The following is a 24,919-nucleotide window of genomic DNA, read 5'->3' on the forward strand; positions in this document are numbered from 1 at the left end:
AAGTCAGTGTAACTCACATATTTATAAAAATGGTATGCATCAATAAAACATAAGATAATGATAATAATAATATGCATCAATAAAACATATGATAATAATAATCCAATCACAATTATGAAGGTATATATATAATAATCACATTGTTCATTCAGAAATCTTCCAATGCAAGCCACTTATGTAGATCTAGGGTTTCTAAATAGTGACTTAGAACATGATTTAGAATTTTTCTAGAATGGAGATTCTGAATTCCTTGTAACAGGTGTGTGTGTGTGTGTGTGTGTGTGTGTGTGTGTGTGTGTGTGTGTGTGTGTGAGAGAGAGAGAGAGAGAGACTGGGTATCTGATATGCAGGCTAAGTCACAGTTGATGGTTTGGTAAAATTGTACATTTTATGATTGGTTGATAGAAATTAAGTGCAGTCACTTCACATTTAATCATTTTGATGTTTTTTGTTATTAGTGATGTGTTGGGAAACCAGGGGCCCTCTAGCTTGTCAACCACCCTAATAACAATCAGAAAGATGAAATATTTTAAATTGTAAAGGCTCGTCTGCCTCTGTGTTCAAAATGTACACCATCATTCTGTGACTAATTGTGCAAATGTGTGTTACAGTGTTGTTCCATGAGTTTGCAGACAGTTGCAAATAGTATATATGTTGTGTGTCTCTTTTAGCATGGGATTAATTATATTGTCCTGTGTGTGTGAGGCTATGTGGTTCTGTCAGTGTGAAGATGGACAAAAGATCTTTAGTGGAGTACCACGTTTGTAATCTAAACCATCATTGTCTTCTGTGTGTAGTGTACAGACTGGATAGTCTAGATGAGGTGATGATGCAATGGTGGAGGTGTGTGTTTTGTGCTCATGTCTGGAAGATGGTCTAGTCTATAGTAATCTGTGTTGCAAAAATTTAGTTCCAGTTCTAATCCAGGAGACCATATAGATATTTGTGTAGTAATGTTCTACTGTGAGGTGTGATTGGCCCCTTCAAGTGTCTTCACATCCATCTCCCACATTTCAGGTTATGTTTTAACAATTCTGCTGTCCTGGCTGATGCAGATGGGACCAGGCGCCTTCCTGGTATCTGTCCTCCAAAGAACTGCAGTGGTCAACCTGAGACAAGAAACAAATACAGAGAGAACCACAGTTAATTTTGAACTTCTCATCAGTTTCATGTTCAAACTACATTCATCATCCTGTATTGTAATTATAATTCCAGATGTCACATAAAACTGAGTTCCGTTGGTCAGATCTGAATCACTGCTACTGTTTCAGTGCAGTCTGAGTGTGTAACACCTGATGCTGCTCTTGCAGTTGAGCCTTCATAGTCTGCTGTGTCATGAGCATTAGAGACCCCAGTTCTGCTGGGGACATTTTCTAGATTAATTGGTGTTTTTATCACCCATGTCGTCATGAATTCCAATGGACCAATGTCCATGGCTTTAGTTACAGTTGCTCTCATTACAGTCAGATCTGTGGGCAGAAATGTGTTCACCTGTTTCTGTGTCGTCTGTTGAAAATTATTGTTTTATGGTGTTGTTCAGACATGTAGATCTCTGTGGCATATAAAGACTTCTTCTATTTTGGTCTGATGTTTAGTATTTTTACACCCCCTTTCATTATTTTTCAAGTCAATTTAAAAGATCAAATGGTGTTTTGTGGCTTCGATTGACTGTGGCTTTGTGTAAATACAGTCATGCTCCAAACAAAGGAAAGGAAGTTTTACAGTTGTGATGTATATTTGGTCCTGTTGCCGTAACAGGTAACCAGCCTCAGAATGTGAGTATGAGGTGAGATCTGGCTCAAACTACTTCCATACAAATGTTTTTATTTTTTATTTTTTTAAGGAGCAAGATTAGGTGCAAATTCAGAGCTTCTTAATTCTGCATTGAAATTTGGATGTTTCCATTTCCAAATAATGTTATCCACTCTCTCTGATCAGATCAAATTTTTTAGTTGGTGCTCCTCAGTGAAGGATGAATTGGTTTGCTATCGCTTGTGCCACACTATTGAAATGAAAACATACGTCCTCTCTTTTGGCACTGGGTAGCATATCAATCGTTTAAGTTGTCACATATTGCATTATTGTGTTGAAAAGAAGTTGGCGGAGCTGGGCAGGCTCAGAGCTGATGCAATGCACAATCACTGTTTTTATGTTTCAAAGGCCTATTTGTTTCATTTAGTCTATTTAAAGACTAGATGAAGGTACAGTGACTTCTTGCTGATGCGTGAGGAGAGCATTTTCATTGTTAAGACATTTGTGAAATCACACTGTGGGCTCATGGCAATTCTATGCTCCTCTACATGGAGAGAAACAAATTCTACATAGACACACATGCAACTTGAAATTGCTATGAAATTCTAGTATTAAAGTTATTCCAATTTTACATAAGACACATTGTCTAGTACGCATGTAGCATCTAAAACTTTAAACCTAAGTGTTTCACACACTTACAGTAAAGCAGTCATGTGTTTTTTAAAGAATAAACTCAACTAATCTATGTGTACATTTAGTAGCACAAACAACTATAATGTGTGTTCTATGCGCACAATGTTAGCACAATTATAAATTTGAAAATACAAACAGGATTATTGAAATTGGGATGTTTCCATATTAAACTCATCATGCTATTAAGCTGCTAACCCACTAGCAAGTGAAGTCAGTAGCTGAAGGCCTTGCATTAACAATGCAGTCAACTCAGTAAGAGTTTTACCTGAGGAAGACTTGTTACATTTAAACCCCTGATCTTTGCCTTTAGAAAGTGATATCCTAGGTTTCAGAAAATAAGGTGGACGTCTACCCCTTCCCAGTGACCAGCATTTTTCCTCTGTATGGCCTATTTTGTGACAGGAACTACAAAACCTGCTATCGTTGCCACAGGTTTGTTTGCTGTGTTCTCCTGAAGTTTGAGGATTTTCATGACACTCTAATGCTTCCTTTACACCATGCGTTCTGGTATATGACTCTGCGCTATTATGGTGCTCCATCACCTTAGGAACTGAAATCGGCACACTATCTTGAGCAGTGGCACAGGCTTCCTCTGAAGTAAAAGTTCTAGAGTCATCACAGCAAGTCACCTCTTCCAAGAAGTGGACTTGCTTTTTAGCCCCATTGCTTTTAGAAAAATTCCCTTCTGTCAACCACTGTGCAGATGCAATAGTGTGGGGCTTTAATTTCCATCCGTTTTCTATCCTTGAACCCCAATCTACAATCGCTCTGAACGTGTTTTCAGCTGAATCTGCTCCGTTTGACAAAGCATTTTGGACTGGAGTGCCAGCATTGTTCTTTATGAGTTGTAATAATGATTCGTGATCATGGCTTGCATTTTCTAGACTGGAATATTCTTTGTATGTCATCCACAGATGTTCAGCGTATGTTTCAAATGGTTCATTGCTTCCCTGTTTAATTTCTAGTATCCTGCTCCAATCCGCGCTCGTTGGACCCCTCATATCTAACAATGCCTGTTTTAATCGTTCGTAGATACTTTCGTCGGTTTCATTATTATTTTGTTTCATTATGTCACCAGATTTCATCTCTGGGGTTAGTTTCGATCTTAGCTCTTCAGCCTGAACCATTTGAGTACCATCCCAGAAAGCCCGACCCAGTTTTCCAGTCTCTCTAGTAGTATGTTATGATCGACAGTGTCAAACGCAGCACTGAGATCTAGCAATACCAGCACTGATATTTTGCCAGAGTCAGAATTTAAGCGAATATCATTTATTATCTTAATGAGCGCTGTCTCTGTGCTGCGATGCAGTCGGAAACCAGATTGAAAATTGTCCAGGTATCCATTTGAGTTTAAGTATTTTTTTTTTTTCAGCTGATTAAAACTCCCTTTTCTATAATTTTGCCTATAAAAGGAAGATTAGATATTGGTCTATAATTGCTCAAAATGGTGTTATCAAGATTGCTCTTTTTCAGGAGGGGCTTAACAACTGCAGTTTACAGGGAGTTTGGAAATGTCCCAGAAAGAAGTGAGGCGTTCACCACTTCTAAGAGATCTGCTTCTAAACAGTTAAGCACACTTTTGAAAAAAGATGTGGGAAGTGTGTTAAGATAGCAGGTTGACGATTTTAGGTGCTGCACTATTTCTTCCAAAATGTTGCTATCAATTGCTTTAAAAATAGACATAGTATCTTTTTTATATTGCGTCCAGATCTGTCTGACCTCTGCATTGCTTGAGGATGTGCTAATCGCCTTCCTGATATTAATGATCTTCTCAGAAAAGAAGGAAGCAAACTCATTGCATTTGCTAACTGAGAGCATTTCACTGGGAGTCTGACTTGGGGGGTTTGTCAGTCTCTCAACAGTGGCAAAAAGAGTACGAGTGTTGTTAAAGTTACTATTTATAAGGTTTGAAAAGAAATTCTGTCTAGCTGTGGCTAGTTTCACATTAAAAGCATGAAGGCTGTCTTTATAGATGCTATAGTGAATTTCAAGTTATGTCTTCCGCCACATCCGCTCGGCTTTTCTGCATTGTCTTTTCATAGTCTGAACTGCTGTTGATCTTCTCCAAACTGATTTCTGTCTGTTTGTTTTCTTACTATTATTGGAGCAATATCATCAGTAACATTCTTAACTTTTGAGTTAAAAGGAATCAAGGAGAATATCAACAGAGTCTGCAGAAATGCTTGGTGTTAAAGATATAGCCTCCATAAACAGCACACTAGTGTTCTCATTAATGCATCTCCTGACAGAGACAGGTCTAGATTCAGTGGTAGCAGAGATCAATATATCAAAGAAAATACAGAAGTGATCAGATAGTGCTACGTCCTTAATAACAATGGATGAAATGTTTAGACCCCTACTGATGATTAAATCTAGAGGGTGTCCACCTTTGTGTGTGGGTCCATGCACATGATGAATCAGGTCAAAGGCGTTTAGAACCGTTATCATTTCTTTTGTAGTTTTGTTTTCTGCATTATCTATGTGAATATTAAAATCCCCTGCAATAGCAAAACAGTCAAACTCTGAGGAAATCATTGATAACATTTCTGTGACCTCTTCAACAAAGGCTGGAGAATATTTTAGAGGCCTGTAAATAATGATAAACAGAATGCGTGGAGCACCTTTCAGCACAATCCCTAGATATTCAAAAGACAAGTACTGACCAAATGACACTTGCTTGCATTGATAGATATCTTTAAATAGAGCAGCTACACCTCCACCTCTCCTAACAGTCCTGCAGACACTCATGAAAGTAAAGTTAGGAGGGGCTGCTTCATTGAGGACTGTTGCACTGCAGCTGTCTTCTAGCCATGTTTCATTTAGAAACATAAAATCCAGATTGTTTGTGGTTATAAAATCATTGATTAGAAATGATTTATTTTTTAGTGAGCGAATGTTTAAAAATGCTAACTTGATGGCAGTGCTTTGTGTCTTTACATCAATCTTAGTTTGATGCGCATAGGCCGCAGATTAGATGAGTTTGCCCTTGAGCTTGAAAAGGCCTTAGACTTTCTATCACGTGATAAAACTGAAATAGAGAAAGCTACAGGCACACTGGGTTCCCGCTTGTTCTGTAAACATTTGTGAATGTTGCTGCTATTATAGCGGGGACCCGACACATATCACTGAGAGCTGCTATCAGTTGTTTTTGGTTCAACTACAGCAGATTGAGGGTTTGGGCCCTGGCGTTGTGGCAGCGGTCGGAGAGCTCTCACAGTAATCAAAATATCTCTTGACTCTTAGGATCTGTATTATCTTTTAGTCTACTTTTGTAAGGTTGAGACCATTGTACCAGGCACACTGAGGCATTTCAAATGATACCAAACATATATAGTCACTTGTTGTATACACTTAACATTGCATAGATTTAGAGTGAGTTTCAGGTGAGGGAGAAAGGATGGGGATCATAGTGTGAGGAGGGAGTGTGATGGTGAGGTGTGAACTGCTAGGCATGTTGCGTCTCCGATGGCACTGTTACTTATGCAGGAGGGTGTTCAAGAGAGTGTTCAGATGTTAATTATCAGGAAAGTCCTTTGTCCTCTTAGGGAGAAGTCATGCCTCAGTCCAGACGGTCCGACTCCAGCCTTACACTGATAATTTCACCAATACCCTTTTTTAGTCTATTTGCAAAAACATGAGAGAGCAATTTGAAATCATTACATAAGAGTTATTGGTCTCCAATTGTCTAAAAATAATTTATCTTTGTTTGACTTTGGAGCTAGTATAATTAAACCATGCTTCATTGATGGCGATAATTCAGCTTTATCTATACATTCCTTTAGTGCTTCAAAAACTAAAATTCTTATTTCGGGCCAAAAATGTATGTATAGTTCTACTGTGATGCCATAAATACCTGGGGACTTTCCATTAGACATTTGCTTAATAGCAGTGTCTAATTCTGAAATCTCAACGTCAGCATCCATCATATTTCTAAAATCAGAGTCTATAATAGGAATTTTATCTTTTAAAAAGGAAAAGAGGAGATCACAATCGCTTTCTGTAAATTTAGATTTATATAAACCGTTATAGAAGGAATATATGTAGTCATCAATAAGTGCTTTTTCTTTGCTTATACAATTATCAATGCTAAGTTTATTAATAGTTTTCAGAGCTTGTTTTTGGTTTTCTAAATTAAATATGAAGAATTTTTTTCACGTTCCTCAATCCACCTGGCTCTAGATCTTATGAATGCTCCTTTAGCCTTTTCTGTATAAAAATCATCCAACTCTGATTGAAGAACGTGAAGTTCTTTTTACTCACTCTCACTAAGGATGTCTTTATTACTGAAATAATTTAGTCTTGATAAAATTGTTGTCTGCCTAAATTTTCTAGCATTTGCAATTTGTTTCCCTTCTTTAATCACTTTTTTTTTTTTACATTAAATTTGACCCATTCTCATTTGAGGGTAATTCAGATATGGTTTTAACATTGTTAATCATTAACAAAATAGAATTACAAAAAGATTCACATTTTAGTAAATTATCAAACTTCCAGGGAGTTCTGGTAGACGTTGAGCTGTCATTACTCCTAAGAGAAAGTGATATGGCACTGTGATCAGTTAAACTAAAGGAGAAATATTACAGTCAAATGTAGAAGGAAGATTAGTTATCAACCAAAAATCCAACCTGCAACACTGAATGCACCCTGAAAAGGAACCACATGTAAATTGTTTTTTATGTGGGCTCTTTACCCACCAAACATCAATTAGATCAAGAAACAGATATATTATAAACCAGGGGGTTATAGGAAAAAGTGGTGAAAGGAGTGGGGTATCTATCCTTCCATTCATCTGGAACAGCGTTAAAATCCCCTCCAATAATAATTTTATCTGTAAAATATGTATTCTTCCAGTCATCAATTTTTGTAGCCACATTCTGAAAAAAAAACAAACAAACAAAAAAAAATTAAAGAAAAAAAAAAAAAAACTTATTAGCAGCCTTGTTAGTGTAAGCATAAACATTTATCAAAATGAAATTACATTCATTTGATTCAAGAACCACCATAATCCAGTGACCCTCATTATCGCAACAATTTTGCTGTCCATCCGTTTAAACAAAAAAGCGACCCCTGCTGAGAGGGAAGTTCCATGAGAGAATAAAGCCTCTCCACCCCATTGTGACTTCCAAAAGCTCACATTTACGTCAGTTGAAGGAGTCTCTTGAAGAAAGAAACAATTTACTTTTACAGATTCCTTCCATGCCCCACCTACAATCCCCGTGATCGGCCTGATTAAGTGCCTCGGCAGCCGCGAGACCCGAAACACGGATGAGAGGCGCTGAATTCTCAAAGAGAATCAGGCATTCTCAATGCAATCACATCTCGCAGCGTGGCTATCTCTCATCCGAGAGCCGTACACACTCTGTTCAAACACTTAATTCCCTCAAGAATCAGGTAAGAACAGAAACCGCCGCGAATGCATCGCATTAAGCTTGTTCAACTCCCCCGAGAGTCGAACACGCTCGTGCAAACGCTGGCAAAAAGCTCGAGTACAGACCTCTGCTCTAGTAGTTCCACGAATGCAACAGTGAGCGCATCCTTCTCTCTCTCGTGAGTCAAACACATATGTGCTTCTTACACAAGGTCTCTTGAAGACAAAAAAGAGCATGATGTGTTCTACAAGTGCCCTTTTATATCCGCAGTCGCTCATTTGCTTACGTCATAAGCTTCCGCCTGCCAATGTCAAGTTCATGTCGTTATTTCATTCAGGCTTCAGACACCGGTCACGCTGACAGCGTTCCCATAGCGCCCTCTAGAGGACGCAGCGTGGAGTTCCCTTTCGAAAGGAAACAGAAGTTATCGAACTCTGTTTGCATTGCTTTGAAATGACTTGTTTTGAATAGCATTAAAATGCATTTGTGCGTGACACCTTAAAAAGTCTTTCAGTTAGCAGTGATGGGTCTGTTGTAAACTTTATAATAAGCACTACTGATGTCATGAGAAATTCACACCCACAGCTTATTAGTCACTGAATTAGCTGTATCAGTGGTGGTTTGACAGTTTTGTTACAGATAAAAATAAACAAAAATGTTTGTATGTAAACAACAGATAATATCATTATAGAAATAAACATATGCATTTAGATTTTTTTTTTCCTGCAAAATATATCAGCATGTGCATGCTAAGTTTTTACACTTAAAAATAAATGTGGAAACGATTTCTCTGAAAAGGAAATAAAAACCAAAGGAATAAAAACCAAATAAGTCATTTAAATCCATCCGATGTAAATACTGTAAATTATTTAATGCATTATAGACAATAAATTATTATTTCCAAACATTCTGTCATGCAGAACAATTGTTTTAAGCTTATAATGTGCAAAAGCATCAAAAAATGAAAACCATTTGGAAACCAAAATGGAAAACAATTCACAATATCAAAAACAATATACAACATAGATGCTATAAACAGTTAAACCATCCCCTTGAATTTATAAGTTTGCATACGTCTCTACCAGCAAAAACAATCATATCAAAGCAGCTGAAAGCAGTGACAGCAAGAAATACTTCATTTATATGATGAATTTCATCAGTATTTCGTATTTCTTTGGCATTTGGTATTCCTGTGGTATTTGGTATTGCTGTGGTATTTGGTATTCCTGTGGTATTGTCATATACACTCACATAATATACTCTGAATCCTTGATAAGGCACAAAACTAAAAAACATGACCGACAGGAAAACAACATTTTTCACTTGTGCCCAGAACTCTTGACGTTGACATGTGGCCTTTCCAAATGTCTTACTCACGTCGATTAGAAAATAAACTTGGAAAAATGCTAGCACACTCCAAACCAGTATTACTAGTGTACAAAGAACATAGTTTAATATCTTCACTCTATGATCGTCGAGAGCCTTACTGAAATGAAAGCACGGGGTTGAATCAGTGTGTTTGTCTCCGTAGTTAAAAACAGTTGGGAACACAGAGCAAAACATGACCAACCAGACAGTTGCGCTTGCAACCGTGGCGTGAAGGATGCGATGAAACTCTAGCTTGTGCCGCTGACTAGAGTGCTCCACATAACGCACAATTAGAAGGGAGACATAGAAGATGAATGCAAGATACATGTGGCCATGGACCATAAGACTGACCAATTTGCAGAGATCACTGCCTATAGTCCAGTTTATATCAGAAGCATAATAGTAAATGCGAAAAGGCACCGTGAGAAGGAAAATGGAGTGGACTGCTATCAGGTTGATCACAGACACTTTGGTGAAAGAGAGATGTCTTCGAAACTGTAGCATACAGGACATTAGTATAACATTCAGAGTCCCAAAGAGAAAGATGAATGTATATAAGACCAGAAGGGCAGTTTTGAAGTCCTTCGGCAGGCCATGTGGGTTTGCCATGTTGTTTCTGACACTTGACACTTTGGAGAAAAACATTTTTGTTTTTACTTGCTCTCAAAAATGAATATATATATATAGAGAGAGAGAGAGAGAAAGAGAGAGAGTTATACAGTATGTTCATTCAATGCTATTACAAAACAGTGTGTAAGAAATTATTTTAGATTTAAGATGTAACTTAAATATGAAACATAAACTCACATTTTCCCCAAACTCCTTTCCTAGTAAAATGTTTTGGCCCTGAAAAATTCTAGATCAATTAATCACATTTCTTCTTTTGAATGTTTATCAAAATTGATGCTTCAACTTGTGAAATTGTGTTCAACTTGTGTTGAACTTGACGTTTCTTTCAAATGATGTAATATTAGAAGCAGAAGTTTCAAAACACTTTCCTTCTGAACACCTTTTAATATTAAAGGAAGATGCAAAAGTGAAAAATAAGGAATACATACATACCCAATCTATGTAACTGGCTGTTTTAATCAGGACAACCTGCAAATGTATTTGTAAAGTTTTTTTTTTCTTTTTTTTTTATGATGCTAACATTAAGGTTATTCTGAAGAATAATACTGAAACAACTATTTTAAGCTATTTTTTTTTCCTTATACAGAGTCTGTCATGAGAAAATGATTGTCGAAACTTACCAATTTACGAGTAGTATCAATCATACAGCGAATGTCAATATTCCTTCAGCAACAGCATGCAGACAGTTTGATGTGACAGAGACAGTTCATCCATTTGCTGTTGGTGCCAAGAGAGCTGAAGATGAATGTGATGTCAGCTAGTCAGTTCATGTGTAAATCTTCTGTCAGTGTCAAACGGCCAGCCTCCAGAGGCTTTAGGAAACACCTCCTGACTGTTATTTGTCACAGTAGAGATTAAAGTTCTACAAATCTCATGCACAAGGAAGTTAGTGAGTTTTATAACATGTCAATGTTTCCTTTCTCAATCTGACCATCCTGTTCTTTCTCTCACTATACCCAGACAGCATAACTGAAAGGTTTGGTGTTTTTGTGGATCCTTAGATCTGTGTTGGACTGTAATGTTGGTGAACACTAAGGCCTATGTTATCAGAGGACTTGCTAGCATGAAGAAAACGTCCAGAGGTCTGTAATTTACATAATTAACGAATTTTTAACTTAATTACTTAATTTAAACTTTAGTCATTTTAACCTTTTCAGTGGTGAGTTTAAAATATTCTAGCGGTCCCCCCAGAGTGAGTTTTGAAGAAAAAAAAGGAAAAGATGAACAACATTAATATGAAAACTGTGCCAGAGTACAATAACAACATAAAAAAATTAAATAAATCTTTTTTGGGGCGTCACTTTATACAATAGGATACCTGTTTACAATATTATGAGTTCGAATAGCTTTTTTACTTGTGCAATTACATAGAATCTTACAATACAGCTTGAAATCATTTAGAAAATGAGAAAAGTTTGGTTTGGAGCCTGACCACTTCATTTTATGAATATGAAACTTCTTCATTAAAATTAACAATTGTATGAAATATGCTTCATCCTTGTCAAATCCAAGATCACTGAAGTATATTATTACATCAAATCCACTCAACTGCAAAGAAATGTCCAATATTTTCTTAATAAAAAACTCCACATCAATCCAAAATATTTTTGTATGTATACAATGAAAAAATAAATGAAAAATAGTTTCCTTTTCACCTTTACAGAAATCACAAGAGCAATTCATTTCTAATTTAAAGTGTTCCAGCACATGTTTAACTGGATATATTCTATGCATTATTTTAAAAGAAACCTCTTTTACTTTATTATTAATATAGAATTTGTCTACTGTTCGCCAAGCTTTACGCCAATTCACATCTTCAAATACAGAAGACCAGAAAAAGCCAGCTGGAGGATAAACAATGTTATTAAGTATATTCCTAATATAGTTATTTGAGACTCTTTTTTTATAATATTTGTATTACCAATAAATATTTTACTCTTGATCTCTTCAAAATTCAAATCTTTCTCCTGTGATGCATTTCTGAGAAGGAACAATACTTTTTAAGGGATTGCATCCATTACAACTGCAAATTCCTTAGGTTTAACTGGTATTTTAAATTTAATCAAAAATTCTTTATAAGTCAATAGAACTCCATCATTGTTTAGGAGCTGGCTATAATATTGTTTTCAAACCAGTAATCAAAATATAAAGATTTATTTTTGAATAAGATGTCTTTGTTGTTCCAAATATAGTTCCTCCTTGGTGAGAAATTATTTCTGTAGGCCAGAGTCCATGCCATAAGAGCTTGTTTATGAAATTTTGCAAGCTTCACTGGTATTTTTTCAATTGAATAATTGCACTTCAACAAAAATTCTAGGTCACCCAATCGCTTGAACAAATAATTGGGAAAGGAGCTCCAAATACTGTCTTTATTTTTTAAATAGATATGTTACTTGGTTTTTAATTGGAATATTATGGAAATAATTAAAAAAAACATTTGTTGAGAGGAAACAGAACTGATTTATTCATATTCATTCTTAACCCTGATACTTCTGAAAATTCTTTTATACAGTTTAGTGCTTTAATGATTTCATGCAAATCTTTCACAAATAAGGTAGTGTCATCCGCAAACTGATGCAACTTAAATGTTCTCCCTAATGCAGCAATTCATTGAAAATCACATTTTTTTTTAATGGGAAGGGCCTTTATTTGCGTGGCGAACAAAAACAAAAAAGGGGAGATCGGAAACCCTTGCCTTATTCCCCTACCAATATTAAATCTGCCAGAAGTCCCCCTTGCTAATTTTACAGAACTGGTACCTCCTTTGTATAAGGTTTTGATAGCATTTTGAAAATAACTGCCAAAGCCAAAAAATTCAATTGCTCGGAATAAAAAATGGTGTTCTATGATATCAAATGCCTTGTGAAAATCAGTTAACAAAATAAAACTATCATCTAAAATATATTCATTGTAGTCTACCATATGTAGAATCAATCTAATATTATTACTAATGTGTCTTCCTTGAATAAATCCAGTCTGTTCCTCATCTATGATACTTTTTAATCCTTGTTTCAGTCTTCTGGCAAAAATTAGAGCAAATAACTTGGCATCATTATTTAATAGACTAATGGGTCTCCAATTTTCTAAATAAAGAATATTTTTGTTTGGCTTTGGAATTAATGTAATAACACCTTGTCTTAAAGAGGCAGGTAATTCCCCTTTTTCAATGGATTCTATGAACACGGCTAGCAAAAATGGAGATAAATAGTCTCAAAAAATTACCTGGAGAACGATTATCTTCGAGGTTACCAATACATTCTATAACTTCCTCCAATTTTAAATCATCATCACAAAACAACTTGAAATCATCATCAATAATTTTGGCTTTATCTTTGACACTATTTAGAAAGTTATTCAAATCAGAAGATACTAATTTAGAAGTATATAAATCTTTATAAAACTGAGTAACAAACTGTGAAATCTTTTTTGATCCTCTATAACTGTATTATTATTGACAATTTACTTAAAGAAGTCAATTCACCATTCTGTTTTTCTAAATTAAAAAAATATTTAGTGTTTTTTTCCCCTTGTTCCAACCATTTATATCTTGATCTGATAAATGCACCCTCTGCTTTTTCTCCGTAAATGTTATCCAGTTGTTCTTGTAATGACAATAAATCTATTAATTCCTGCATATTTAAATCACCTTTACTGGACAATCACATTATTTCTTTAATGACCTTATATACATTTTGTCTTTTACTTGAAGCTATGGATTTCCCCATTGAAATAGCTAAGTTCCTAATTTCATATTTTAATATCTCCCACTGTTGTCCATAAACATTCATTATTTTAGCCTGAGTCCATTATTTTAAAATTATGATCATCTAATAACTTTTAATTCAATTTCCAATAACCTCTTTTGAATCTCGATTTAACTGGGCAATGTACATTAATAAAGACTGATGTAACAGACCCTTATGGTCCGTTAAAACTGACGGCACACACAGACTGGACACACCATTCCAGTTCATGTGATATTAGGAAAAAATCAATACATAATTGATTAGAATAATCTTTGTTATTCCATGTATACATCTGTCTGGATTTTTGAGACGCCATCAAAGACACTATTAAAATCACCTCCCCATACAATATTCGCCAGGGGAAATTTATTTTTTTGTTTGTTTCAATTTAGTTTCAATATTTTTTTAAAAAAAAAACTCATTGTTAAATTGTCTATTATTGGTGGCATATGAATTCACAAGAGTGTAATGAGTTTGATCAATGTTAACGTAATATTACCATTCTAACTAAATGATCAATTTCAGAGATCAGTTAGTTCCTCACTAATCCGCGCTAAAGCTGAGATGTGGTCTGGCATTGTCATGTTGGAAAATGCAAGGTATTTCCTGAAAGAGACGACGTCTGGATGGGAGCATATGTTGTTCTAGAACTTGGATATACCTTTCAGCATTGATGGTGCCTTTCCAGATGTGTAAGCTGCCCATGCTACACACACTCATGCAACCCCATACCATCAGAGATGCAGGCTTCTGAACTGAGCGCTGATAACAACTTGAGTTGTCCTTGTCCTCTTTAGTCCGGATAACATGGTGTCCCAGTTTTCCAAAAAGAACTTCAAATTTTGATTCGTCTGACCACAGAACAGTTTTCCACTTTGCCACAGTCCATTTGAAATGAGCCTTGGCCCAGAGAAAACGCCTGCACTTCTGGATCATGTTTAGATATGGCTTCTTTTTTGACCTATAGAGTTTTAGTCGGCAACGGCAAATGGCACGGTGGATTGTGTACACCGACAATGTTTTCTGGAAATATTCCTGAGCCCATGTTGTGATTTCCATTACAGTAGCATTCCTGTATGTGATGCAGTGCCGTCTAAGGGCCCGAAGATCACTGGCATCCAGTATGGTTTTCCGGCCTTGACCCTTATGCACAGAGATTGTTCCAAATTCTCTAAATCTTTGGATGATAACTTCAAACTCTTTGCATTTTTTCTCTGAGAAACTCCTTTCTGATATTGCTCCGCTATTTTTCGCCGCAGCATTGGGGGAATTGGTGATCCTCTGCCCATCTTGACTTCTGAGAGACACTGCCACTCGGGTTTGTAGATCTGCTACGCTGTTGCTGCGACAGAGCAAGTACCGAGACTTGCTACTGCCAATACATCCACAACATGCTGCTGTGAGCAAGTAAGAAATATTTCTGGTGAACATATAACTTATATGAATAACCCCCATATAGCATAACTTGATCACAATGCAGCAGATCTATACAGGTGGAGCTGGGGAAGGTGGAGGGTTTTTGAAGTGTGCTGCTACTGCAAACACTAGCCAAGTATTTGAATTTTAAGCAGCGAGCTCATTGGCTACCGAGTCATTATGTCATATTGAGTTAGATCTATCGGACTGCGCCATCTAGAGTTTCATGCCAGAACCTTTGTACTACCGAAACTGCAATGTATTTTTATTATACCAACAATTTCACTATTGAAGCTGCCCTCTTCTCTGCCAGTTTTTGAAGAGGATAATTTATAAATTAATAGGAAATTTTCACGTTGGCAATCTATATTTAGGAAATTCAACATGTGAAGGCAGCAATACTGTACACACACATTACAAATTACAAATTGCAGTTACAGCATTCAAACTAAACACATATGCACACACACACACACACACACACACACACACACACACACACTAGGGTATAACTAGTTAGCTTTAAAACTGAAAATGTCAGACCAAAATTTAAAAATATACACACACACACACACACACACATATATATATATATATATATATATATATATATATTAGGGCTGTCAAATGATTAATCACGATTAATCACATCCAAAATAAAAGTTTTGTTTACATAATACATGTTTGTGTATTGTGTATATTTATTATGTATATATAAATGCACACACATACAGTATATATTTAAAAAAATATTTACATTTTTTATATTCATATTCTTATATTTTATATTATATATAAATATATTTAATATATAAGCATAACATGTTGTCTTAAATATATGGATGGATGTGTTTGCATTTATATATGCATAAGAAATATACACAAGTACACACTCATATCTTATGTAAACAAACTTATTTTGGATGTGATTAATCGTGATTAATCATTTGACAGCCCTAATATATATATATCTATATATATATATTGATTAATCGTGATATATATATATATATATATATATATATATATATATATATATATATATATATATATATATATATATATATATATATACATATATATATATTAGGGCTGGTAATTTAACATGTTAATTAGATTAATTAATTATGGAGAAAAATAACGCGTTAAAATTATTAACGCATTTGACGCACTTGCCCCGCCCCAGACCTATATGGATCATCTGCCACTTCAAACAGTCCAGTGATGAACTGGCATAAAGTTGGCTTGACGTTGGACATTCGATATTCGCAAATCTAGGGACCGTCTCTAAAGTTACATGCGAAACTACTATACACTTCTCTAACGCCAATAGCATGCAAGGAGAATGACTAACTGTCATGAAAACAACTGTTAACTGTTCATCCAGGTGTCAACTATAATGCACACCTTTTATATTTTTTGATAATTATTAAAATAAACTGTAAATCATATGGAAAACAATTGCTACTTTTCATTACCGAATGGGCTCAAATGTAAAATATGCCATAATTTGAAGCTCAATAGCATTTGAACAGAATGACTCACTTTCATAAAACACACTGTAAAGTGTTCATCTAGGTGTCAACTATAATGCACACCTTTTATATTTTTCATAATTATTCAAATAAACTGTAAATCATATGTAAAATATTGCTATTTTTCATTACCGAATGGGCTCAAATGTAAAATATGCCATAATTTGAAGCTCAATAGCATTTGAACAGAATGACTCACATTCATAAAACATACTGTAAAGTGTTCATCTAAGTGTCAACTATAATGCACACCGTTCATATTTTTCATAATTATTCAAATAAATTTGAAATCATATGTAAAATATTGCTACTTTTCATTACCGAATGAAAAACCATACTGTTTTTTTACCGGCCGGAAAACCATACTGGATCCCCATGATCTTCTGGAAAGGCACCATCAATGCTGAAAGGTATATCCAAGTTCTAGAACAACATATGCTCCCATCCAGACGTCGTCTCTTTCAGGGAAGACCTTGCATTTTCCAACATGACAATGCCAGACCACATACTGCATCAATTACAACATCATGGCTGCGTAGAAGAAGGTACTGAAATAGCCAGCCTGCAGTCCAGATCTTTCACCCATAGAACACATTTAGTGCATCATAAAGTGGAAGATGCGACAAAGAAGACCTAAGACAGTTGAGCAACTAGAAGCCTGTATTAGACAAGAATGGGACAACATTCCTATTCCTAAACTTGAGCAACTTGTCTCCTCAGTCCCCAGACGTTTGCAGACTGTTATAAAAAGAAGAGGGGATGCCACACAGTGGTAAACATGGCCTTGTCCCAACTTTTTGAGATGTGTTGATGCCATGAAATTTAAAATCAACTTATTTTTCTCTTAAAATTATACATTTTCTCAGTTTAAACATTTGATATGTCATCTATGTTGTATTCTGAATAAAATATTAAAATTTGAAACTTCCATATCATTGCATTCTGTTTTTATTTACAATTTGTACAGTGTCCCAACTGTTTTGGAATCGGGTTTGTATACAGTATATATATTAAAGTGCTATTAGTCTGGAAAACTGACAAATCCAGTTATTACTTATTTCTCAAAGTATTGCTTATTGTATCTTGCGAATATTGCCTGATTTTCAGGCGGACTGAAAAAAAAATCCTGTTCTATTATTCCTGAAAGCTGCATAAATTCAGCCAATCAGATTACATCTTACCAGACCAAGAAAGTGCTTTTCAGCCAGTCATTTAACAGAATATGGGTTGTCACTGGACATGCTATTTGAGGCTAACGTCCACAAATTTTTAAGGAGACATTTTTTAAGAAAGATTTGCCATAAAATTTGTGGAATAGCATATTTGTAAAAACATGAGTCTTGATGGGATGATGGCTTCTCTTTTCAGGCGTGGTAAAGGGCATTTTCTGTTTGATCAGTTTAGACTGCTGCTGCCTTTGTCTGTAAAGGTATTCAGTGCAGACGAAAATGTCAGCATGATGTCATGTGAGAGGCACCATTGTATGAAAACACTGTTAATCCCATTTCTGCCAGCCATCAGCCAAAGCAACACACAGAGAGACAGCGTGTCTGGAGGGGGGACTTCCACTGTGGAGCAGCAAACACAGGTGTTCATTCACTCCAGTGGCATTGAGAGGCATTGGAGGTTTGGTGGATGAAAAGGCACAGACTTATTTCCCTTTACTCACAATTAACTCCCATCCCATTACAATTCATCATCTGAAGATAAAGCTTTCTTGTGTTTAGAAGAAGTCAAAATCATAATCCAAACTAGCCATGATTTTATGCTGTCACAGTAAATAAAATATACTCTGGGACCACCAGACGGGCACTGGCACCACTTCTGTTATAAGTAATACAGTCAAATACTTTAAGCAGTGATAGTCTGAAGTGTTCGTCCAAAGTTATAAACCGCTCCTAATTTGAAGAAGATTAACTACAGTAAATCTAAACTTCAAAAGTAGCCTATTTAGCTACACATCCAGCTACTAACAAAAAACAGCTACACTGACGATATAATTAAACTTTATAGAGAAGTACGGAAACAGTACAGATCTCAGTTGGAGATAATACATAGAACTACACAATAAACATAGGCCTACTTAACAACTAAAAAACTAGAACTGAGTTGAAAACATTGTGACAAACAGCAGCATTTCCCTAATATGTCATACAAGAATGCATTTCCCACTGCCACTCACAAGAAGACGTTTTGCAACACATTTTAAGACATTTCAGCTCAGTTGAGCATTAAGCTGAGTGCACAATAAAATGTGTCAAGATTACTCCTCCTTTAGACAGGAGAGATGAATGTTTGTTTGTTTTTTAAATGAGGTTAGATGGTTTAATATCTGCAATGAAGCACATTAGCTCAGAAAACACTACATTGTCAGGTGCATTGCAGCTCAAACCATGTATTAAAAGTTTTACAGAAAACTTTTCATATTCAGTGCTTATTAAACAGCTGCATACATGATTTACGCTGTATGCTGAACAATATAGAATATCATTGTTTTTGTGAAAATAGCAGCAATTTTATATAATCTAATAAAATAAAAAGACTGTTAAGACAACTTCCTTGAGACTTTTTTGTAAATTGTCAAGCCTTCTGTTTCCACAGCCCTTTTCTTGTAATATCCATGGTGACTAGGCAATTATATTATATTATTATATAGATATAGATGTCTACGACATTACGGTCAAGCAGAAAAGCAACAAAAATGTCGCATCTGTTATCAAGTCAACGTTTAATTATAGCTAGTTTTTAGCATTCCAGGCTGCTGCAGCGATATCACAAGACAGTTATTTCAGTGGCAAGTTCTACTTAAGGGAGCACTAATATTTTCTGCATACTATTAAAACAATCTCTAAAGCAATTGTTGGAGTGATGCAGTTTCCTTCACATTAATTCACTTTATGTTGCATGGGTTTTTATGAGCACACAAAAGTCTTTTCGACCACTTGGGTGTAGGCCTAAACAAAACCTCTATCAGCTGGGGTTACTGGTTTTACACTTTATGGCGGGTGCTGACTGATCCCACATGATGATATTTTTGTGGTATTACAGTATATAATTAGTCATAGTTTACTGGAAGTGGCTTCTGGGTTCAACATACCAGTGAAGGGATGTCATTGTACTCGTCAACCAACTTTAGGTTTCAGGACATCATGTGTTATTTATACATTTTTATAGCAGAAATATCATTTGAAGTAATTGTAAAAAGGGAGCCGCATTTTTTGGTTGATGACAAGTGTATTTATTACCCAAAATGTAATAATAAAATGATAAAAAAAAATCTGTTTCAGTCAAGAAAAGGGGAATTCTTTAATAGATAAGATTAATTTGAAAAAAAAAAAAACATGGCTCTTACCTTATAAATTCTGTGTCTCTAACAAAGTAAAAGAATTACATTTAAAGATTTTACATAATATATACCCCACTAATGAGATTACATCCAAATTTGGTAATCCTCATTTGAATTGTAATTTCTGTAATTTCAGTATAAATGCCCCCTTGTGAAGGAATTCTGGCCTGACGTGTCAAAAATATTTTCTTCTAAATCCAGTGTAGACATTGATTTGTGTGATATGTGTGATATATTTTGTTATTTTTCTCATTGTAAACATAACATAACATATATAGGAAATGTCTTTGTTTTATTGGGAAAATATTATATTCATAAATGTAAATTTTCTTCAACATTCCCAAAATGATAATTTTCTTGGTGAATTGAACTACCTAATTATAACACTAGAAAATATTAATACCAAAAAAAGTGTCAAATTCCTGAAACTGTATAAAGATCTGATGAATGCTACATAATTTTGATTTACTACCTCTGTATTTCTTTATTTTATTTATTCTTATTTATTTTTATTATTTTTTCTTTTTCTTCTTATATTATCTCTGTATCCATAATGTCATCCAATGTTGTACTAAATTGTTGCAATAAAAAAAGTAAAAAAGGAACAATATAAAGGTAAGAGGAAGACATGCTGATATCATAAAAGAAGTCAGGTTATTGTTAGCATGAAGCAGTTCTGAAGTAAAGTAAATATTTCACAAGTCTTTGTAAAAGCCGATCGAGGATCATTTCAACGCCTCTAGATGGTGATAAATACAAAAAAAGGTATTCTCCCTTTGCAGAAATGAGTATAAACAGAAGTTATTGAACTCTGTTTGCATTGCTTTGAAATGACTTGTTTTGAATAGCATTAAAATTACTTTTTTTTGTGTGAGTGTATGTGACACCTTAAAAAGTCTTTCAGATAGCAGTGATGGGTCTGTTGTAAACTTTATAATTAGCACTACTGATGTCATGAGAAATGCACACCCACAGCTTATTAGTCATTGAATTAGCTGTATCAGTGGTGGTTTGTTCCAGATAAAAATAAACAAAAATGTGTTCGTATGTAAACAACATATAATATAATTATAGAAATAAACATATGCATTTTGAAAAAATTTTTCCTGCAAAATATATCTGCACGTGCACTCTATGTCTTTACACTTAAAAATAAATGTGAAAACATTTTCTCTGAAAAGGAAATAAAAACCAAAGGAATAAAGACCAAATATGTCATTTAAATCCATCCGATGTAAATACTGTAAATTATTTAATGCATTGTAGACAATAAAACACCAGGTTATTTCCAAACATTCTGTCATGCAGAACAATTGTTTTAAGCTTATAAGGTGCAAAAGCATCAAAAAATGAAAACCATTTGGAAACCAAAATGGAAAACAATTCACAATATCAAGAACAATATACAGGTGCTGGTCATATAATTAGAATATCATCAAAAAGTTGATTTATTTCACTAATTCCATTCAAAAAGTGAAACTTGTATATTATATTCATTCATTACACACAGACTGATATATTTCAAATGTTTATTTCTTTTAATTTTGATGATTATAACTGACAACTAAGGAAAATCCCAAATTCAGTATCTCAGAAAATTAGAATATTGTGAAAAGGTCCAGTATTGAAGACACCTGGTGCCACACTCTAATCAGCTAATTAACTCAAAACACCTCCAAAGGCCTTTAAATGGTCTCTCAGTCTAGTTCTGTAGGCTACACAATCATGGGGAAGACTGCTGACTTGACAGTTGTCCAAAAGACGACCACTGACACCTTGCACAAGAAGGGCAAGACACAAAAGGTCATTGCAAAAGAGGCTGGCTGTTCACAAAGCTCTGTGTCCAAGCACATTAATAGAGAGGCGAAGGGAAGGAAAAGATGTGGTGGAAAAAAGTGTACAAGCAATAGGGATAACTGCACCCTGGAGAGGACTGTGAAACAAAACCCATTCAAAAATGTGGGGGAGATTCACAAAGAGTGGACCGCAGCTGGAGTCAGTGCTTCAAGAACCACTACGCACAGACGTATGCCAGACATGGGTTTTAGCTGTCACATTCCTTGTGTCAAGCCACTCTTGAACAACAGACAGCGTCAGAAGCGTCTCGCCTGGGCTAAAGACAAAAAGGACTGGACTGCTGCTGAGTGGTCCAAAGTTATGTTCTCTGATGAAAGTAAATTTTGCGTTTCCTTTGGAAATCAGGGTCCCAGAGTCTGGAGGAAGAGAGGAGAGGCACACAATCCATGTTGCTTGAGGTCCAGTGTAAAGTTTCCACAGTCAGTGATGGTTTGGGGTGCCATGTCATCTGCTGGTGTAGGTCCACTGTGTTTTCTGAGGTCCAAGGTCAACGCAGCCGTATACCAGGAAGTTTTAGAGCACTTCATGCTGCCTGCTGCTGACCAACTTTATGGAGATGCAGATTTCATTTTCCAACAGGGCTTGGCCCCAGCACACAGTGCCAAAGCTAACAGTACCTGGTTTAAGGACCATGGTATCCCTGTTCTTAATTGGCCAGAAAACTCGCCTGACCTTAACCCCATAGAAAATCTATGTGGTATTGTGAAGAGGAAGATACGATATGCCAGACCCAAGAATGCAGAAGAGCTGAAGGCCACTATCAGAGCAACCTGGGCTCTCATAACACCTGAGCAGTGCCACAGACTGATCGACTCCATGCCACGCCGCATTGCTGCAGTAATTCAGGCAAAAGGAGCCCCAACTAAGTATTGAGTGCTGTACATGCTCATACTTTTCATGTTCATACTTTCAGTTGGCCAAGATTTCTAAAAATCCTTTCTTTGTATTGGTCTTAAGTAATATTCTAATTTTCTGAGATACTGAATTTGGGTTTTTCCTTAGTTGTCAGTTATAATCATCAAAATTAAAAGAAATAAACATTTGAAATATATCAGTCTGTGTGTAATGAATGAATATAATATACAAGTTTCACTTTTTGAATGGAATTAGTGAAATAAATCAACTTTTTGATGATATTCTAATTATATGACCAGCACCTGTACAACATAGATAGACAGTTAAACCATCCCCTTGAATGTATAAGTTTGCATACATCTCTACCAGCAAAAAAAATCATATCAAAGCAGCTGAAAGCAGTAACAGCAAGAAATACTTAATTTATATGATGAATTTCTTCAGTATTTCGTATTTCTGTGGCATTTGGTATTCCTGTGGTATTTGGTATTGCTGTGGTATTTGGTATTTCTGTGGTATATGGTATTGCTGTGGTATTTGGTATTTCTGTGGTATTTGGTATTGCTGTGGTATATGTTATTGCTGTGGTATTTGGTATTTCTGTGGTATTTGGTATTGCTGTGGTATTTGGTATTTCTGTGGTATTTGGTATTCCTGTGGTATATGGTGTAAGGATAAAAGAACCTCAGATACTTTGATCTCCCGATAAATAGACAATACAAAATACACAGGCATCTTCGAGACACCCCACAGAGTGGAGGTGCAGGAGACCTCCTTCCCTTCTGTCCATTTGTGTCATTTTAAATCCCTTCACCCGTCCTTCCTTCTACTCAGTCTGCTCAAAATGATTACATGAAAATGTCAATGCAAGTGAACTAACAGTCATGTCTGGTATCATTTGAAATGTCTCAGTGCAACTGGTACAATGGTCTCAGTTCTTACAAAAGTAGACTAAAAGATAATACAGATCCTAAGAGTTAAGAGATATTTTGCTTACTTTAATGGGAGTGCCCTTTCCCAGAATATTCCATGTAAATTACCTTCTGTTCCCATTGAGCCACCCAGGTCTGGGACCTGGCTTAATGCAAATTGCAATTGTTAGTTCCTGTCTCCATCTCGGGGGATGCATGTCTTGGTCTGAGGTACTTAAGGAAATGTTGCAAGAGGGTCAGGGCGATTCTGTAGCCAGAAAGCCCGTAGTGTGGTGTGTGTCTCTGCACTCCATACTATGTATTTTCTGGAAGTCAGGTATGCATCCTTTACTCTTAGATTTATCCTTGAGAATTTGATGTCTTGTATTGATTTGATAACTTTAATTGGCATAATACATAGGGCATACATTTTAGGTCAACTGGATGTTGTTCGACCATCCTAAATAGGGTGAGCCTACCCTCTGTTTACTGTAATATTACTCTAGCTAAGTGTACATGGAGAAACCATGGCATGACCATACCAAAACTACTATCAGGGAAAGTAATGTTGGTCGGCTTATATCTATAGTAGTGGTCGTGATCTCTGACTAGAAATAATGTTGCTTTATTCAAGTGTGTACAAATCTATGGGGGCTTATTAAAAGTACTTTTAGAATGAGCAAGCATAGGAGTGGCCGTCTAAAGTATTAGCCAATTACCTCTGTCTAATAATCAAGGCTGATGAGAATGTAACCGTAAGATGCGCTAACGGCCGAATCGATAGCTTTGAGTGACATGACCACCCGAATGAACGAGTAGAATAATGTTAAAGAATAAATAGAATAATCGAATGTGAGAATAATAATAATTAGAGACAGACAAACAACCAATTTCCCTTTCAACCTAAATTCCAGGTCATACTAAAATGGAGTCAGATTAGATCATTAAATTGAGTCAGATTAGATCATTAAATGGAGTCAGATTAGAATTGAACTTAAATTGAATAACTTTGCACGCTGAAAAGACCGAACACACAAGAAACCTTCAGCCAGCACTAGATACCTTCCTTTGACCGAGTGCGTGAACCTTACAAAGTGGTGACTGGCGACGCGATCTCCTAAACAGGCGAGTGACGTCTTTCAGCCCAATATGGATTTGTACTGAACAAGAGGTTTGACCATCTCCTTCTCTTTCTCCAGCTGCTGTGGTAAGTCAATTCTTATTTGCCTTTTAGAAATATTGAGGGAAAGACAGATGCATACCATAGAAACATATTTGTAGAATGAGTCTGGAAATTCATATTGTTAGACCGGATACCGGATCTGGTGGGTTTGAGAATTAGACAAAACCACATACTTGTCAGGGACATGATAGTGGCAGCGTAGATGAGGAATTACATCCCTCGTTCTGATATGGAAATATCTTTTCTTTCTTTTTTTTT

The 24,919-nt window shown here is 35.7% G+C and overlaps 1 protein-coding gene across 1 annotated transcript; it reads right to left on the reverse strand.

Annotated features, from left to right (window-relative positions):
• Positions 1 to 8,752: 8,752 nt before the first annotated feature.
• On the reverse strand, positions 8,753 to 10,955 carry LOC109063741 (probable G-protein coupled receptor 141). The gene is made up of 4 exons (XM_042718406.1): positions 10,433 to 10,955; positions 10,245 to 10,280; positions 9,990 to 10,028; positions 8,753 to 9,811 (listed from the first exon to the last, which is right to left on the reverse strand). The coding sequence occupies exon 4, from the start codon at positions 9,789 to 9,791 to the stop codon at positions 8,844 to 8,846; it is 948 nt and encodes a 315-aa protein (XP_042574340.1). The 5' UTR covers positions 9,792 to 9,811; positions 9,990 to 10,028; positions 10,245 to 10,280; positions 10,433 to 10,955; the 3' UTR covers positions 8,753 to 8,843.
• Positions 10,956 to 24,919: the final 13,964 nt, after the last annotated feature.

This window comes from Cyprinus carpio, chromosome B2, assembly GCF_018340385.1.
Source record: "Cyprinus carpio isolate SPL01 chromosome B2, ASM1834038v1, whole genome shotgun sequence".
Taxonomy (NCBI): Eukaryota; Metazoa; Chordata; class Actinopteri; order Cypriniformes; family Cyprinidae; genus Cyprinus; species Cyprinus carpio.

Excerpts from the sequence above, each read along its gene's own strand:
- LOC109063741 (XM_042718406.1), bottom strand. The coding sequence starts at position 9,791 with ATGGCAAACCCACATGGCCTGCCGAAGGACTTCAAAACTGCCCTTCTG.